Source organism: Lycium ferocissimum, chromosome 6 (genome assembly GCF_029784015.1).
Source record: "Lycium ferocissimum isolate CSIRO_LF1 chromosome 6, AGI_CSIRO_Lferr_CH_V1, whole genome shotgun sequence".
NCBI classification, from domain to species: domain Eukaryota; kingdom Viridiplantae; phylum Streptophyta; class Magnoliopsida; order Solanales; family Solanaceae; genus Lycium; species Lycium ferocissimum.
Genome location: NC_081347.1, coordinates 57,690,847 through 57,709,757, shown reverse-complemented (window position 1 = coordinate 57,709,757; position 18,911 = coordinate 57,690,847). Strand labels below are relative to the sequence as shown.

At 35.2% G+C, this 18,911-nt stretch overlaps 2 protein-coding genes across 2 annotated transcripts; one reads left to right on the top strand and one right to left on the bottom strand.

The window, feature by feature from the left end:
* Positions 1 to 1,241: 1,241 nt before the first annotated feature.
* Positions 1,242 to 1,712, top strand: LOC132061425 (uncharacterized). Its single transcript, XM_059454248.1, has one exon. It carries the CDS (start codon positions 1,242 to 1,244, stop codon positions 1,710 to 1,712), a length of 471 nt encoding a protein of 156 aa, XP_059310231.1.
* Positions 1,713 to 13,678: 11,966 nt separating this feature from the next.
* Positions 13,679 to 14,237, bottom strand: LOC132060840 (uncharacterized). The gene is made up of 2 exons (XM_059453749.1): positions 13,973 to 14,237; positions 13,679 to 13,876 (listed from the first exon to the last, which is right to left on the bottom strand). The coding sequence occupies exons 1-2, from the start codon at positions 14,116 to 14,118 to the stop codon at positions 13,714 to 13,716; spliced, it is 309 nt and encodes a 102-aa protein (XP_059309732.1). The 5' UTR covers positions 14,119 to 14,237; the 3' UTR covers positions 13,679 to 13,713.
* Positions 14,238 to 18,911: the final 4,674 nt, after the last annotated feature.

The following is an 18,911-nucleotide window of genomic DNA, read 5'->3' as shown; positions in this document are numbered from 1 at the left end:
TATTTGGAGGTCTAAATAATTTAATTTGTAAAATGCACCAATAAGTCAAATTGCAGTTGCAACTCAGTTAAGTTACTAAATAATCATAGGTTCACAATTACATAAGCTTCCAGTCATTGACTCATGTTTTCTACCCTATATCAAACCAAATACGTCTAGCTTTTGCACTTAAAAATAATTGAAGGACTTAATTAAGTTATATACTTTGACCTTGTAATAGTTTTTATACCATCAATATAATTTAATTTGAAATAATAGTAACCTCTTAATTTTCGGGTTGTTAATCGCACTTTTTATGGACAGTTATGTGTAATTATCTATTAAGTAACATGACATTATAATAATTTTCAACAGAGTAAAGAAGTTAAACTCAAAAATAAATTCTATTTTTTGTTTTGTTTTGAAGTTTTTCCTCCAGCTGCAGGAGAAGGGCCCGGAGGGGGGGGGGGGGTTTGAGAAAATTATGAATTTAATTTTGGGAAATTTATTTCTGAGTATTCAGGTTATTACAAATTGCACTTATATGATTATTTTTATTATACGTGAGAAGTGATAATGAAGTTTGAGTAATAATATTCTCCCTCCTTTTCAAAATAAGTGTCATCTTAGCAAAAGAAATTGTTCCAAAATAAGTGTCACCTTAGAAATTCAAGACAAAAATTGAAATGTGTTTCCAACTGTGCCTTAGCATTAAAAAAGTAGTCCTTTTTAATATTGCTCAATTCTCAAAAAAATCTAATAAATAGGGGTAGCTTAGTAAACTCCACATTATAATTATTGTTTTCTTAATAGGTGTGATTTTTGCTAAGATGACACTTATTTTGAGATGGAGAGTATATATGTTATTAAAGACTTTGTCTAAAGGTCATAAAAAGTAAACTTATAATTTAGAAAGTCATAAAAGAAACAAACTGCGAAATTATTTCTCGAAGAAAATGGTTTATTTGATTTGATTTGATTAAAGCTGACTTTGTAAAAATAAAACTCAGGCGTGTCCTGAGGGTGTGTTAATTATTGAGTTATTAAATAACAATGAGTATCATATTAGAGTTGAATTTTTCCTCCTCCTTTCAACTACTACAATTAGTGTTGACATTTTTACAACATCAACATATATATATATATGCTCATAATACTCCTTCAAAATAATTCTCCAATTCTTGAAACCACTTCTTTTCTTTTTCTCCTCCTAGTTTCCCTAGAAAATACTCTAACACAAATATTTTTCTTATTTTCCAAAGATGGTTCGTTTATTAATCTCAAGAAATAATGGTGATCAAAGCTTATGTTCCATGCCATTAGCAATAGGTTTATTTCTTTCAATAATAGCTGTCATAGCCCTATGTGCTAAACATGGAAGATCAAGAGCATCAAGAAAATACCATATGGCTAATGAAGAAACCAATGAAGAGAGAATATTAGCTTCGAAGTCACCATTATTAACTTCACCAAAGCAACTCATCACAACTATAAGCACTAAGACCATGCCAAAAAAGTATGGTGAAAAATCAAATGTGATAAAAAATGGTTCAAATGAAAGAGAAGGATTTGGACATGAAGGTGGATTGTGGCAGAAACAAATCTTGATGGGTGAAAGATGCCAGCCACCACAATTTTCTGGAGTGATTTATTATGATCCTTTTGGAAATAGGGTGTCTGAGCTTCCAAGATCACCAAGAGCTAGTCCTATGGCAAGATCATATGCCTGTTGAGTTAAATTTATAACTAGATAATTACTTGTCTCATTTTGGAAATAATTACATTGTGCATGATTTTCTATTGAAAATCAATGTTGTATGTGTTGGGATATATACTATTAACCATGTGTTTGGATATAGTATTTATTATAGAACAATTATTTATTCAATTTTAATAAAGAGTTAAATAGATCATGTACTAGTATGTGTGTCCTTTACTTATATAGTAGATGATTTAGTGTATAGAGTTTAGCTTATACACGGAAGATTAAATCATCGGTTCTTATAAGTATAAAGTTCATGTAACAATCTAAGATGGAAATTGGACAAAGCCATCGGGATGATTGTAGCACGAGATTAAAATATAATTTATCTTGTTTATGGGAATGAGCTTATTCCAACTTCTTGTGCTAGTACATTTTGTGTGTATTGAACGGACCAAGTAGAGATAAGTGTTTTTGTACTGAATATATAAAACAACCTCTCTAGCTCATTAAATGTACTTATACTCTTAATCTTGATATGATTATTATGATCAATGTGATTTGTTCATTATTTTGATTTATTAAAAGGTACGATTCAATTGCGGGTCTATGTATTCCTGGCAAATTGGATAATGGCAAAATACATTTGTGAAATAATAATTAGTTGATAGAATCCATGTCTCAACTTTGAGATTGATGATACCCCTTTATGGATGCTTATAAGTTTTCATGTGAAAACTCTGCAGGTGGATTTTGTGTTTGTCACATAAAATAAGTTAAGCGGAAGTATAAAGGATTTAATTAGACAATGAATTAAATTGTCAATAATTTAATTTAATTAATTGGTATTTGTAATCTTAACATGGGGAGTTAAATAAGATTTAATGAAAGATTTCGAAATTGACCGAGGAGTGCAGTTACGATAGTATGGTAGGATTAATTCGGATATTTTGAATTAATTCCATAATAGGAAGCCTCGTTAATTAAATTATGTGTCCCTCATTTGTGCCCGAATAATAAAGAATTAAATGAAATATTATTTCTTGGTGGAAAATAAAGACCCAGCAGGTTTTGGAAAAAGGGTGAAAACCCTAAAACCTGCAGTTATAAAATAGCGGTATTTTACAAGTTTCTACACTTTTTCCATAGAAATTTGCCCACACGAATTTCGCAAATTCTGGTATTATTCGGGTTACTGTGGAACTGAAGGATGACGATCTCGTGGATGGAGTGTGTTCATGGTTGAAGATTCGATTCTTGGTCGCGGTCACGCTTCAAGAGATAAGTATCAATTTTATTTTTGATTAATATCTTGATTATGTGTTGTCTATATTACATGCAAGTTCGATCCTGGCTATTTGCTTCCGCTGTTTATGCCTGTATTCCATCAATTGGCATCAAGAGCTTACTTGCATCTAAATAGATAACCTAGATAGTACATATATGTCCGATTATATGTAGGTTTCTTGATTTATAGTCTTGTCGAAAAATTGTACGCTTGTTGTGTTTTTCGCTGCCCACGGTTAAATAAATCTGTCTAGTCGTTCGGCTGGAAATTTTTTTATCCATACCTTTTTTTATTTTTTTTTAATTTTAAGTCATCACCAAGGTATTATCCATTGGTGTTGGGGGGTTAGGCTTTGACCCCTACCATGTCTATTTCTTTTAAAAGCATTACAAAGTGAGGGGGACATGTACCTTACCTCAAATAGCAAAAGGAAAATTGTAAGATAACAATCTTCAAGGGAAGAGATTAGCCTATACAATGTCTCTTCCCATATTAACAAAAGAATTAGCTCATAAAAAAATTAGCTTTGTCAAATCTTCTTCTAATACTAGGAAGTTGACATTTATCTAGTTGAAAGGATCCCTTCACTTCTTTTGGAAGATGTTGAAAAGAATAGTAGAAGGTGCCCATTCCACTTGACGATGCCAGTTTTGCCAAGAAGTCTGTCACCTGATTGGCTTCCCTAAAATAGTGGTATATTTTGGTTTCACCCTTGTTGATGTTCAACAGTATATCCTTGATGACCATTCTGAGCTTGAGATTGGAAGTGTCCTCATTTCTTATCATGTCAGTGATGATCATTGAGTCCAATTCCAAATCAAAATTTCTGATGTTGTTTTGCTTGCACCAATTCACTCCATATCTAGCAGCTTGAGCTTTTGCTTGGTTATTACTATCACATATGATAGGAATGGAATATGCCATAACCAAGTCACCATTAGCATTTCTTATGACTCCACCAATCCCTGCTCTAGCATTGTTACTCGAAAAACTCCCATCACTGTTAAGTTTATATCTCCCCTCGAAAGGTTTGATCCAACTTACAGTTTTACAAAGGACCACTGGTCTAAGTCTTTCAACAGTTTGACAAACTTGAGGCCAGTTTTGACAATTATTCATCAGGTTACATCTGGGAAATGCAACACCAAGGGCAGCTTTAACAGTCCATAAAATTTGATTCTCCATTCTTCTAGTACTGAACTTCTTTTGTTCTCCAAATTTACATGAAGTCCAGCTTTTCCAAATTTCCCACAAGATACAGATGGGGACAATTTGATACAGTAGCTTGTGAATGTTGTTATGATGCTTTATATCTCTCCAGGTCTTCATAATTCTTTTAGGTGACCAGTGTTCGTGCCTAATCCCCAAAGGTCCTCCAAACAGCTTCCGGATGTAATCAGCAGCATTTCCTTCAATGAAAACATGCTGCATGGTTTCATTTACAGGTGTAGTGCAACAATAGCATGTTGATGTTATTTGTCTTCCTTGCCTTCCAAGGTTGTTCACTACTTTATTGAATGGAAGTTTTCTGAAAAGAATTCTCCAAGTTAGAAATGATATTTTAAAGGGAATGCATTGATGCCATACCTGATTGACCTCAACATTCTTGTTTCTAGTTTGTCTAACCATATTCCAAGCAGTATAGTTAGCAAATTTTCCATCCTGAGTAAGCTTCCAGTAAGCATAGTCTCTTTGGTCAGGCTAGCCAATTTGAATATTAAGGTGTTGCACCATGTGTTCAGGAAGCAGATTTCTGAGTCTGTGCAGATTCCATATGCCATCAGTGATGTAGTCCTTGACTTTAGCCTTTAGGTTGATAATGTTGTCAGGAAATAGAGTAGCCAAAGCTCCTTTTTCAGTCCAATTGTCCCACCAAATATTACATTCTCCATCATTAATTTTCCAAACAATGTTAGGTTCTGCTTTTTCCGTAGCTATCACAAGTGATTTCCAGGCCTGAGAATTACCAGAACACCATTTCTTGGACACAGTATGAGCTCGAATGCAGTATTTGGCTTTCATAAATTCAGCCTAAAGAGAAGGTTGAGTTCTATATCGCCACCATCTTTTAATAGCAAGAGTACTAGCAATATCATGCATATCTCTAATGCCAATACCTTCCTCATCTTTAGGGTAGCACAAATTTTCCCAAGATCTCCAATGGTATTTAGATCTATCTCCATTAGTACCCTAAAAAAATCTGGCAAAGTGCTTTTGGATAAGATTAATGGTGCCCTTAGGGGGGCTAATAGCAATGAGAGTGTAGGTAGTTAAAGCTTGAAGAACACTCTTAATCAACACCTTTTTGCCCCCATAAGTAAGCATTTTACCTTGCCACCCATTCAACCTTTTCACCACCTTGGTTACCATGTTATCAAAATAGCATATCTTCTTAATACCAATGTAGATAGGGCATCCCAAGTAGGTGAAAGGGAATGGCTTTTCTAGAAAACCTGTACACTTTCTCAGCTTGTTGATCCTGTAAGCACAAGTCTTTGTATTAGTAAGGAAGAAGCTTTTATTTTGGTTCACCTTTTGCCCAGAGAACTTCTCATATAGCCTAATCTGTTTCATAATGATTTTAACAGACTTGCTATTGCCACTGCTGAAAATGACAATGTCATCAGCATAGGCAAGATGGTTTATGAGAGGTCCTCTCTGGCTCATAGTGAAAGGAATAAAGCTGTTATTATTAAGGAGGTTGTTAAGACTCCTTGATAGTACTTCAGCAGCCAAAATGAACAAAGAAAGGGAGAGAGGATCACCTTGCTTAAGTCCTTGAGATGATGAGAAGAAACCATTCTTGGTTCCATTAATGTACCAAACATTTGAAATGAGCCTACTAACAAGATTAATCCAGAACTCAGAAAAACCAAACCTTTTAAGGACATTAGTGAGGAAAGACCATGAAAGTCTATCATAAGCCTTAGCCATATCTAACTTCAAAACAATATTACCACCACTGTTAGTTTTTGAAATGTTATGAACAATTTCTTGAGCTAACATAACATTCTCAGTTATAAGCCTACCAGTGATGAAACCACTTTGATTTAAAGAGATAAGCTTGGACAGAAATGGATTATGTCTTCTAGAGATGATTTTAGAAATAATTTTATTGGTAAAGTTGCTAAGACTAATAGGTCTCATATCAGAGAAAGATGATGGATTATCAATTTTAGGAATTAATGCAAGACATGTATGAGTGTAGAATTTTGTTAGACTCTTACCCTTAAAGAAATCACAGACAAAATCAATGATATCATGCTTAATAATAGTCCAACAAAATTGAAAGAACATACCATTGAAGCCATCCGGTCCAGCTGCACTAGTTGGACTCATACTGAATATGGCCTCTCTGATTTCATCTTCTTCAGGCATCTTGCTCAAGAAATCATTGTCCTCCTCATTAATCAACCGAGGAATACAATTCAACAAAGAATGATTCATAGTAGGTTGGGCCAGATTGAACATGCATTTGAAGTGTCTGATAGTTGTACTTACAAATCTATCCTCCCCTTGCACCCATCTATCATTATGATTCTTGATTCTATGAATGCATAACTTATTCCTTCCGGCCCTAAGGACACTATGAAAGAATTTGCTATTGCAATCACCATCCTTGAACCACTTGATATGAGATTTTTGTCTGAAGATTGATTCCTGAATGTTGAGCCATCTGACATATTCAGCATGTCCCCTGTTGAGATCTTCCCTGCTATGATCAGAATTATACAGAAGATCTAATTCTTCCAAATCTTGGATTTTATTCTCCCAAGCAGTCACTTGTTCATAGACATCTCCAATAGAGTCTCTAGACCATTGACTTAGCTTCTAACTGAGACTTTTCAGTTTATTTTGCAATCTCCACATAGCATTTCCAGTGACATTCATATTCCATGATTCTTGGACAATATCTAGGAAGTCACTCTGATCTGTCCAAAAATTTAGGAACCTAAAGTATTTTATGAAATCTTTCTGATCAGAATGACATCTCATTAAAAGAGGCCTATGGTCAGATCCAGTTCTGACCAAATGCTTCACAGAATTAGTATGAAATTTTTGTGACCAGTGATCATTAACAAAGACTCTATCTAGCCTTTTCCATATCCTTTTGTTTGGTCTTCTTTTGTTACACCATGTGAATCTTGGACCTGTAAATCCCACATCAGTCATACTACAAGCCTCCATAGTGCTTATGAAATCAAAACACCTTTGAGCTCGATGAGGTCTTCCTCCCTGTTTCTCATTTGGATCCATTATGGCATTGAAGTCCCCTCCAATACACCATGGTCCAATAATATTATTGCTGATGTTCTCCAAGCTGTCCCATAAATCCCTTCTTTCTTCTGAAGTACATTTTGCATAAACAGAGGAAATGACAATTTCATTGTTTCCTATGTCTTTAAGTTCAACAGTAAGATGTTCTTCCTCATTTTCTATCACCTTAGCCTGATCCAGGTGATCCCATAAGCACCATATCTTACCATTGGTGTTGGTTAAGCAATGTTGAAAACCAAGAAATTTTTTGTAACCTTTAATTTTGTTCATATTGACAAAAGGTTCCATAATAGCTATAAAAACCACTTTGTTAATATTGACAAGGTATTTGAGTCTGTGAATGGCCTTTTTGGACCTTACCCCTCTTATATTCGTAAAATTGCACTAATCATGGAATTCTAGAGTGGATGTATTTTGTTTGTGATCCTTCACTTTACCAACAGATTTGGATCTTTCCTTTGTTTTCTTGCTTTTTCCTCTGTGTCTGCTTCTTCCTCCCTTCTGTTCAATATTATCATTGTTGTCTTCATGTTCCTCATAGTTTTGTTGAGTAGTTTCCATAGCATCCATGTCATTGTTGTTCTCCATAGAGTTAGACTGAATATTTTTAAAGTGTTTACTCTGAATCATATCTACCTCACTACTAGGATCTGGTGGTTTAGTTGGTTGATCAATGGATTGCTCCTTTGGATTGCTTCCCTCCAAAATCAACTACTAATTGAATACCCTCCATTCTCTTCACTTCTAATGGTAAACTAGTAGAAGTGTCAATGTTGTTGATATTGCAATAGATGTTACCCACAATTTGTTATTGTTCAGAATCTTCCCCCTGATTGTTTGAGGATTGAAAAGTGTTTTCCATCCTCTCTTCACTGTTGGCTTCATTTTCTAGGATGTTTTCAACCTTTTCTTCACTGCTACCTTCATTTTCAGAATTCTCCACAATGTAATTTTTGTTTCCATCACTACTATCATGGTTCACAATGTTATTGGAGTTCTCATTTCCATTTTCCATGTGTTGATCTTGTTCAGGATGCATAACATTGGTGTCCTCATTATTGGCATCATTCTTCTCAGCTTTGTTTTTGTTTTTTCTTTGGCCCATATGCGACATAGTAGCCTTGAAAGTAACTTTGTTTTTCTTTTTTTGGTACATTTTTCTTTTTCTGCTTTTTCTTACTCTTGTTGCTATTGTTAATGATCATTTCTACTATAGTTGGGGCATCTTTATGTATATTGTTGTTATCCTTAGCAGTGTTGCCTAAACTAGGCTCATCTTGTTTCTCCTCTTGAATTTGCCCATTTCCTTGGTTACTGCTTCCTTCACCTTCCTTATTGTTCCAATTAGGTGGTACTTCCAAGTTCCCATCCACCTTATCAGTACTTTCTTTTTCTTTTTCACTAGCTCTTATCCTTTCTAATACCTTGCTGTTCATATTGTTGTGTCCTAGCTTCTTACAATGTTTGCAGTATTTCGGCATGTTCTCGTATTCAATCTTTTAGCTAAATCCTCTCAAAGGAGTATTTTCATCTTCAAGTCCTATCCATAAACTGTTAGGGTGGTTCTTTAGCAGATTCACTTCTACTCTAACTTTGGCCATACTTGGCCTTGTCCGACCATTAGTAGCCATATCTAGAGTCAACGGAGTACCAATTTGACTAACTACTTGTTTAACATAGTGCCAAGTATGCAAATGATAAGGAATAGCTGGAAGAAGAACCCATATCGGAGCAATAGGTATATCCTCATCCGGTTTGAAATCCGGCGACCATTTCTGTAGCCACATTTGCATTCCTTCGATTTCAATCACTCTTCTGAACCAGGCAGTGTTGAAATCATCTTCGTTAGTGAAATCCAAGAAAACAATATAGTTGTCGAAAACCCCAATCTTTGTACCTCTGACTGGGAAGAGCTCCTTGAATCTGGATCTAATCCTTTCAATTTGAGGACGGGGTTTGAGGAATTTCCCAACAAGGGTAAGAGGGCATTCGGAAGCCATGATTCCATAGTACTCTTTCAAATTGAAGATGACTGCTGGGCCTCCATTGTGGGTGGTTTGCCTTGCTATCACTGATTCTCTCGTTTTCCGGTGGCCAATGGTTTGAGGGTTTGAAATTGTTATTAGCGAATTAGCATATGTAGGTGAATTTGGATCTTTGGGAGTATTAGATTTGAGGGGAAGGAATTGTTCTTGGTCTTGAATTGCAGGTGGGTCTCCGTCCAAAGGCGCCATGAGGCGTTTCGTGGCGGAGATACGGTGGAGAGGTGACCGTTATTATCAACGATCTAATTTGTACGGAGAGAGTAGAGAGAGAATTTTTTAAGTTCAGTAACTATAAAGTTAGTAGTAATTGTTTTATCCATATCTCATACTCCATTATAAAGTGCTTTCATTGAAAAATGATTTGTGTTTTTGTTTTGAGAGCTAATGAGTTGTGGCGGCTAGGTCTCCTTTGGCAGTAAAGTTTTGAAGCAAGTTAAGGATCCCTTTTTTCTTGGGGAGGAAACTCTTGTTCTAATCGTGTTTTACTTTGTCAAAACTCTTAAAACAAAAGGAGATGAAATCATACGCCCTTTATGGAGTAAGTGGCGGTGACAGCCACTGGTACATCTTTGCATTAGAAAATTTTACCTTTTTCCTTTTGTTGAACAATTTTATATATATGGGATTTGATTTATTACATATGTATAATCCTCATATATATATATATATATATATATATATATATATATATATAATTATATCAAATATATATATCTATATATATATATATATATATATATATATATATATATATATATATAATTCTTAATATAATATGGGATAATATTAATCTACGGATTGAGAGCTATGATTAATAAATAGGAATTACTAATGTGGTCTATTTATTTGAGTCATTGAAGTATGCTCAATGTACCGTATGTAAATTGTTCTAGATATGTGTACGCTAATGATAGGGTATTATCTATTGAAAGGTAGATTTACCTTTAGATACTAGTAATGCTTAATTAATTCATGAGAAGAGATATTGAAGTTTTCACCCGAAAGGGAGAAACATAATATCTTGGATTCTCAGGTGTATTAATCGAGTGGACAATTTGTTGTAAGCAGGTGTGTGTTTTACCAAGAAATAGAAACAAAAAGTATACCTTGTGCTCATGGATAATTATAAAGGAGAATAGAAACCTGAATTAGATTATTTCATCATTAGCTATGCCTAAAACGGTTATTTTGACGAATTTAGTTAGTTGTGGAGATAAAGAATTTCACAAACTCTTATTGACCTGAAATTTGGTGTGTGTATTGGAAACACATAGTAAGAAATAATCTTTGAGGCTATTTAGATGGGTTTTTAGGTTGTTCTTTCGGATTAAAATTTGTTTTAAGTATGAAAACGATATTCTTTATATCGGTTTTATTTATGTAGAATCTAGAACATGATCACACATGATGATTCAACATGAATTGATATATGATAAGGATATGGATCAGATTATTATTATTTTTTCTTGAATCGCCTGAATAAGTTATTTTTCGAATTTGGTCATAGATTTAGAGATTTGGAAGATTACGAACTCTGATGGATCTGAAATTCGGTAGGTTCATCGGAAATGACCCAGTAAGATGTCGTTTTTCGGCAATTTGCGGTTGTTTAGATGGTGTTTTGGGCAATTTTCGTTTTCTGAAAAATTATTATTATTTTTTTTAGGAAAAATTACTTGGCTATGATCTAATGGTGAGAGAGATTCTTCCTTATGGTTTTCATGACTAAATACTAGTGAAATAATAAATTTATGTGTTGACTTTAGATTTTCCTCCCCATCGGATAGATTTATTATGGGTTGTCACTATGTATAATCACTAGTTATTGATAACTTGTATTAACTCTCCATATGAGTTACATGTTGGGTCAATGGAACTAGAGATAATGATAATGATATTCACTTGGCTTAAATTAGCAGCATACTCTTCGTCTGAGTTAGCTCTGGTTTTAAATTTATAGAGTGAATATCTGGCATCACATATATATGTTGCATGAATTGTTCCTTTATATTGAAATTTGTTGTTCAAGATGCATGGATATCTATGTGGTGTATTTTGAATTTTATTTTCAATGATGATTACATAAACATGCTAATTTCCATAAAGCAACACTGAGATTATGTAAACATATTTGAGAAAATACTCAAAATACCTCCCAACGTTTGACCAAAATCCCAACTACACACCTAACCTTTGCGTTGGTCCTATTACCCCCTGAACAATTTTTTTCAGTATTAAAATGCCTTTTTTTTGCTGATGTGGACAAGAGCGTGACTACACCGCTCAGTGGCGTGTTATAACCTTTAAAAAACAGCATCTGACGTGTTTAAAATGCCAACTGGACTGCCACATAGATGCCACATAGATAAATTAAATTCCCTCCATTTTTACACCCAATGGCTACTTCATCTTCTTCTTCACCCTATTTAATACCCATCTCTATTTTTTTGTCAAAAAAGCAAACAACTCCATAACTTCAACCACTCCAATCATTACAGCTCCAAAAATCAACACCTTAATCGCTCCAATCGTTGGAAAGAGGTTCGTTAGTTAGGGTTTATTTCTCTTTAAATTAGTTCATGTGAAATTTATTGTTTTAAATTTCTTGAGTAATTCTTGCTCATATTTAGTCATTTTCATTTCTTAGGGTTTGTTATGGAAAAAATTGACCTTGGTCGATTGTGTATGGATGAGAGTGATCCTATGCTTAGAACCGTAATCCAATGTCAACACAGGAATTTGTTGCAAATGCAAACTTCTTGGTCCAAAAATAACCCTGGAAGAAGATACTGGTCTTGGCCCTATTATGGTGTATGGTCTTGCTCCTATTTTTTGATTTATTGAAAAATTAAATTTGTAAAATTATGCTCTGTTTTGCTATTTTTCAGGCTCAAAAATGCAAGTTTTTTCGTTGGAGGGACAGAGATGAAGTTGATCCAAGATCAAAATTTATCCTCCCAAAATTGGTTAACAAAATTAGAGATTTAGAGAAGGAATTGGTGCAATATGGGAGTTTGAAGATGGAATTGGATGAGATCACTACTAACGATAATAATTCGGTTAGTGTTGACATGGGTTTGGTCGAGGTTGATGGACCAAAAAAAGAAGACACAAGGAAGACTAAAGGGGGTATGTTCCATAGGAATTTCGTTTTTTTGTTTTGTTGTTTGTGTTGTTGTTGTGTTCATAAGTTTTGTATTCCGTAGTGGCAATTCAAACAATGGAAAAATCAAATTGCCATAGATAGTGGTAGTGGTGGTAGTGTCTCGGCTATGTTATGTTTTGTTTGCCTTTTGTTATGGCAAATTTGTAACATATACATCTATTTATCATGTATGAATGAAGAAGTTTGATGTTAAGGTGTTTTGAAGTGTTTATCCGAAATTAAAATCAAAATCACATCTATATAACATTAATCATTTTCTTAATCAAAATAGTAGCATACACGGAGATGTTAAACATAGACAATTGAACAATAGAGATCTACTAATCAATATTTATGATCTCTATCTCTTTTTTAAATACATGAAACCCTATGCCATCTCCACACTCACATTCACACACCCAAATCTCTAGTGTGTCTCCTCTTTCAAACCTTTTGAATCTATAAATGCCTTCCACCCTTGGCATAAACGAGCTTTTTTTCCAATTCTGAACGTCATCTTGTGAATGGTGTCATCTTGATATTTTAACACGGCATGTGTTGTTCTCGTTGGAAAAATGTCATGATGTTCATGTGAAAGTATCTTCAATAAACAAAAAAGAAAGTTTACATCATCGGTTTTCATGTAAATCAAATAATAATAACAAATATAAAAAACCTTACAAAATCATTGGTTTACACGTAAGAATGGGTTAACTTTTTCATAAAGAAAGCTAGCATCTTCTTTTGGTATGATGTAGATGTTACATGTTGTTGTGTTTGTTGTGCTTGCTGCTAGTTGCACGTTGATGTTGTTGTTGTAGTTTAGTGTAGTGAATGTGTGATATGGTGTGTGTGTATGTTGTGTTATACAGATAGGTTACAACCGAATTAATAGGCCATTTAATGGTCCTTGACCATGTTAGATTTAGTGCCTTGAATAACCTTTGTTGACCATATTAAATTCATGCCCAACCTGAATTTGTACACGTTAAACAGCTATGTCAAGCTGAAATGGAATTTGTACACGTTAAACAGCTATGTCAAGCTGAAATGGTATAGCAAGCTTACTGTAATGTTGTTTTGATTAAAAGACAAGGCAAAAACGAACACAAACTTGATCAGTTGACCATTAATTAACAAGACAAAATACTAAAATGTCAATCCATAAATGTGTACATTTAAGAAGCTGCAGGGAGTTTTCATCATAATTAGATTTTCCATAGGTGCTTGGACGCGTGAATGTGTGCTTTCTTGGCTTGGGTTTGTCGATTTACCTCTACCTCTTGTCATTTTTCTGTTGTATCTCTTGTAGTTTCCTGGTTGTGATTGCTTCATTGCCTCTCCATTTCAGCTTACTATTTGCACTTGGCTTGTAGCCAATGTCACCAGTTACCTCTGCTGATCTGGTCACCTTTGCTTTACCAGTTGAGACAATCCTGCTGCTTGACATGCCAGGCTGTTCACACAAATAATAACAAGAAGTTAGTAATGGAAACAACACATAAAAGAACACTTGAGCTTACTAAGGCACTCACATTAACAACTTTGAACCCATTTTCTGCCTGGAAAACACCCATTCCCATGACTCTAGGCCTTTTATATAGTGCACTGGTGCCACTTTCTCTTCCTCTTTTAGCAGTGGGTTATACACTAGTTGCTGCAGGTGCAGAACATGAAACATGAACTTCAGCTGGTGCAGGACTATTTCCTACTGCTTGGGCAGTTTTCCTAGGTCTTCCTCTTGGCCTCTTTTCAACAGGTACTAGTTTTGTTGGTGGTTTCTTTCATACATATAAATGTGTACATATCAGAAATTATCAAGACATTAACTACAAAATATCATAATTGATAAAAATGGGAGTTACCTTTGGTCTCCCCATGACCTTGCTTGAAGATGGTGGTTGTGATGTGTTGGCCCTTCCCCTGCTAGAACTTGCTGGTTCTGTCCATGCTGCTGAGTCTTTTTTTGGACACCCTCTCTTGTTGTGGCCTCTATTATGGCAGTTGCTACAAGTCATGGCTATTCCAATTCTTGGCATCTTCCCAGACTTTGGAATTTCACCTGCCCCTTTCCTTCTGGCTTTTTGAGGCTTACCAGACATGCTTTTTATCTCTGGTGGAGCCACACTAGGGTGGGTAGAGACAGGCCACATTTCCATGTTTATGACTGGTTGAAGAACATGCTCATATGTTCTTATGTAAGTCTCTTTGCTGTAGCAATGGTCAATGTAGCCAAGTGGATCATACCTTTTGAACTGAATTGCGGCCTAAAGCATGTGCACATGGAATGCCTTTTAGCTGCCACACCCTACAGCTGCACTGCCTTCTAGAAATATCCACAGTGTGTTGACATAGTCCTTCCCTAATTTTAAAACCAACAACTCCATTAAACTCAATGTTACATTGCATTGATCTAGTAACATTTTCCTCTAACACCTTCGTACACATTAGAGAGTAGTGACATCTCCAAGTGTTTACAAACTCCCTCAATGTTCCAATCCTTGTCATCATTTTCACCCTAATCTCCTCAAGCATTGTTATTATAGTTTTGTGCCTACCAGTTAGCCAATGAACAAACAGTCATATTGTTATCTACAAACAGTCTACAAAACAAACAAACAGCAAGGTAAATATGCATTACTCATACACAGCGACCAAGATCCAAGCATTAAAACACTCAGCCATATTGTTATCTACAGAATCTACTTTTACATTAGTGTTGAAGTAGACCTTACATCAATAATCTATGTTGTAATACATCAGTTTGTCCATCATTTTCTTTGGACCAAGAAACTTCATCAGCTCAATATTTCTCCTTAGTTGAGACTCAAAGGTGCTTTTGGCAATCCTCCAAAACTGTTGTGTTCTTTGTAGCCCTCTCCAGTCTTTGCTAAAGTTAGCCAAGATGTGCCTAGCACACTTTCTGTGTTCAACAACAGGTAGAAGATCTTGAATAGCAACAAACAGTCCCTGAAACAGTAATAGTTAGTATAGATAAATACACAAAAGTTTTTATGAAAAAAAATTGCAACAAAAATCAAGGAAACATACCTTCTGCATATCTGTTATTAATGTTAAATCTGTCCCTCTCCAAGTGCCAAATCTTCCTTCAAAATTCTGATAAACCAAGTCCAAGTTTTCTAGTTTTCATACTCCACTATAGCCCATGCTAGAGGCAACATTTGGTTATTACCATCTTTACACACAGCTACCAACAACTGTCCTCTACAAACCCCTTTCAGAAAACAACCATCTAAACCAATACATTTTCTACAGTGCTTAAATCTTTCTTCAAAGCATCAAAATAGATATAAAAGCTCTGAAAAATAGGCCTACCATCAGCATTTGGTTCAGCAAGTTTAACTACACAAGTGGAACCAGGATTGGTCCTTAACAATTCATCCCTGTAGTCAAGGATTTTTCCAAACTCCTGAATGTGATCTCCCATGATTTCTTTCAGTACTTTTGCTCTTGCTCTTCTAACTGTGGTCTTACCAATATGAAGATTAAACTTTGTCCTAATTAGCTCTTGCAATCGAACAACTTTAATGTTTGTCACTTGCTCGGTTATTCTCTTTCTATAGGTCTCAACAATAAACTTGGCATTACACAAGTAGTTTCGGTAGTTTGAAGGCAAGTATGCTTTGGAATGTAAGTTTTCATTTGGAAATCACCTGTGGTTTTATCAAGCCTAGCATACAATATCCATGGACAACCATTCTTGCACTTCACCCTAACCCTTGTAGGCTCTTTCACCCACTTTTCTACTTGAACCCTTTTCCTAACAACATATTTTGTTACTGCTCTCCTAAACTCATCAACATCTTTAAAGACCATACCCAACTGCCATACAACTTTCTTGGCAGTTTGGTCATGAATGATTTTGTTCTTATCATTCTTCCTTCTTGTAAACCTTTGTCTTCTTGGCAGATTTACCCCAATAGATTCAATGTCCTCTTCATCATCCCAACCCTCATCCTCATCTATTTCAAAGCTATCATCAGCAAAACTATCAATGTAAGGTTCATCATCTCTCCTAACCTACCCTCAAGACTAACCTTACCTATTGTAGTTTCATCAAATCCTAGATCCACGCAGCTTCACCCGGAACCTCTTCCTTTATCAGGTTTTGCCCTCTCACTTCTTTTTCTCCTCTGAACTTCAATCCTTTTTTCAGCCCTCAACTCTCTTGCCTCATCAGGCTCATCACTTGCATATTCATCCTCACCTTCCCCTTTTATGTCATCTATAGATTGTTCACTATCATCAGTTGAGAAATCAGAACCCTCATCTAAGGAATCAGATCCAACTGGACCTAGATCTTCAAGATTTTCATGAACAGCATGTGTAGAAGATGAAGGACTTGCTGTATTTTCAGCAGCACTAGCAGCACAAGTAAAAGATCAATAGGGTGGATTATTTTCAACTGAAGCTGCAGGTGTAGAAGAGGAAGGGCCTGCTGTATTTTCAGCACAAGGAAAAGAGGAATGGGGTGTTGTTTCTTCAGGAGCAACAGCAGGTGTAGGAGAGGTAGGAGGTGTTTTTTCTAGAATAAAAAAAAATTTGAAGTAAAAGAGGAATGGGGTGGTGTGTTTGAAGAAGGGCCTGCTGTATTTTCAGCAATAATATCAGCACAAGGAAAAGAGGGATGGGGTGCTGTTTCTTCAGGAGCAACAGCAGGTGTAGGAGAGGTAGGAGGTGTTTTTTACGGAACGAGAAAAAATTTAAAGTAAAAGAGGAATGGGGTGGTGTGTTTTCAGCAGTAGCAGCAGGTGTATAAGAGGTAGGAGGTGGTATTTTTTCACAAGTTTGAGTAGAAAAGGACAAAGGTGTATTAGGACAATTTAAGGGCTCCTCAACAACCTTTTCATTACTACCTCTTTCATCAGCCCCTATGTCATCAGCCCCTTTATGAAAAGGGGAACAAGATTCCTCCCTATCCCCATGACTAACATATTCTAATAAAGGTGGGTCCACAATTGCCTCATCAACCATGTTCTTGACAAAAACCTCCACAATATCACCATAATTCAAACCCACAGTCATATTTAAAATAACCTTATCACTATCAACATCTACAAAAATGCCACTATTAGGTGGCTTAATACTAAATGTGCAAGTAGTTGTGTATCCTAATTCTTTAATAAAGTCTCTCAACTCAAAAAAAAGACAACATATCAATATCGACATTGAATATATCAGTAACTTCCCCACCTTCATATATTAGTTCCCCATTATTTAAGTGTAACACACCTCCATGGTACCATCTTAAGGTTACATACACAAAATCAGCCATGTACTACCTAAATACAAAACAAAAAAACAAAGAATAACAAATAATTCAACTTAATGTCAAACGGAATCAAAAAAATGATAAGCATATGCACAGTAACTGAAAACCCTAGACTACATCGTTTTTTGAAGGAAAAAAATCAAACAATATGATAATAAATATGTTGATTACAGTTGGGGAACTATGAAAATTTGTTCTTTATAGTCCAGATTTCAGGTAAGGCGACAAAGCACAAAATCCTAGTATCGTTTTTTGAAAGAAAAAAATGTAAAGAACTAACCTTTACTAGATGAACAATGAGCACCAACGAAAAATGAACTTTAAATCGCCTTATGTACGTGATAATATGTTGACAAAGATTGGGGTTGAAAATGGTGTTGATCGTGATATTTGGGTTAGGGGTTAGGTTTTGTGAATATGAGAATTGGGGGTGATTTAATTTAGGTAATGGGTGGGTTACGGGTCGGGTTAATAAAAAATGGGGGGAAATTAAAGATGTGGCACGTGGGCTAGGCGCGTGTGGACAAGCGCCTGTTAATAATTGAGGGTTGGCATATTGGACTGCCACATCAGCAAAAAAGAGGCATTTTAATACTAAAAAAAATTGTCCAGGGGGATAATAGGACCAACGCAAAGGTTAGGTGTGTAATTGGGATTTTGGTTAAACGTTGGGGGGTATTTTGAGTATTTTCTCAACATATTTTAAAATTTTGTTCGTTGTTCTTGATTCATGTATATTAGTACGGTAATGATGATATGTGATAAGAACTACTGAAAAAATATATATGTTTTTTAATTTCTATTTTGGCTGAAAAAAAAGATTTTTTTTAATCCGAATTGGTCATGGTTTTGGAATTCTGATTTTTGACGAACTCCGATTGACTCGAAATTTGGTAGGTTCATCGAAAATGACCCACTGAGCAATACTCATGAGCTATTCTCATGAACTGGGCCCTTTTTGGCCATCCGAGGTCGTTTAGATGGGTTTTTTTTGGTTTTTTTCTGTTTTCTGAAAATTTTTTGTTAAATAAAATTTTTATTTCTTCAAATAGTGGTGGTAGGGTTCATTCTCTATGATCTCCATTGTATATAACAGTGATATAATGAGTTTATATGTTGACGTAGGTCTTCTTCCCCATCGGATAGATTCATTATAATAAATTATTGTGCGTCAATCCCTA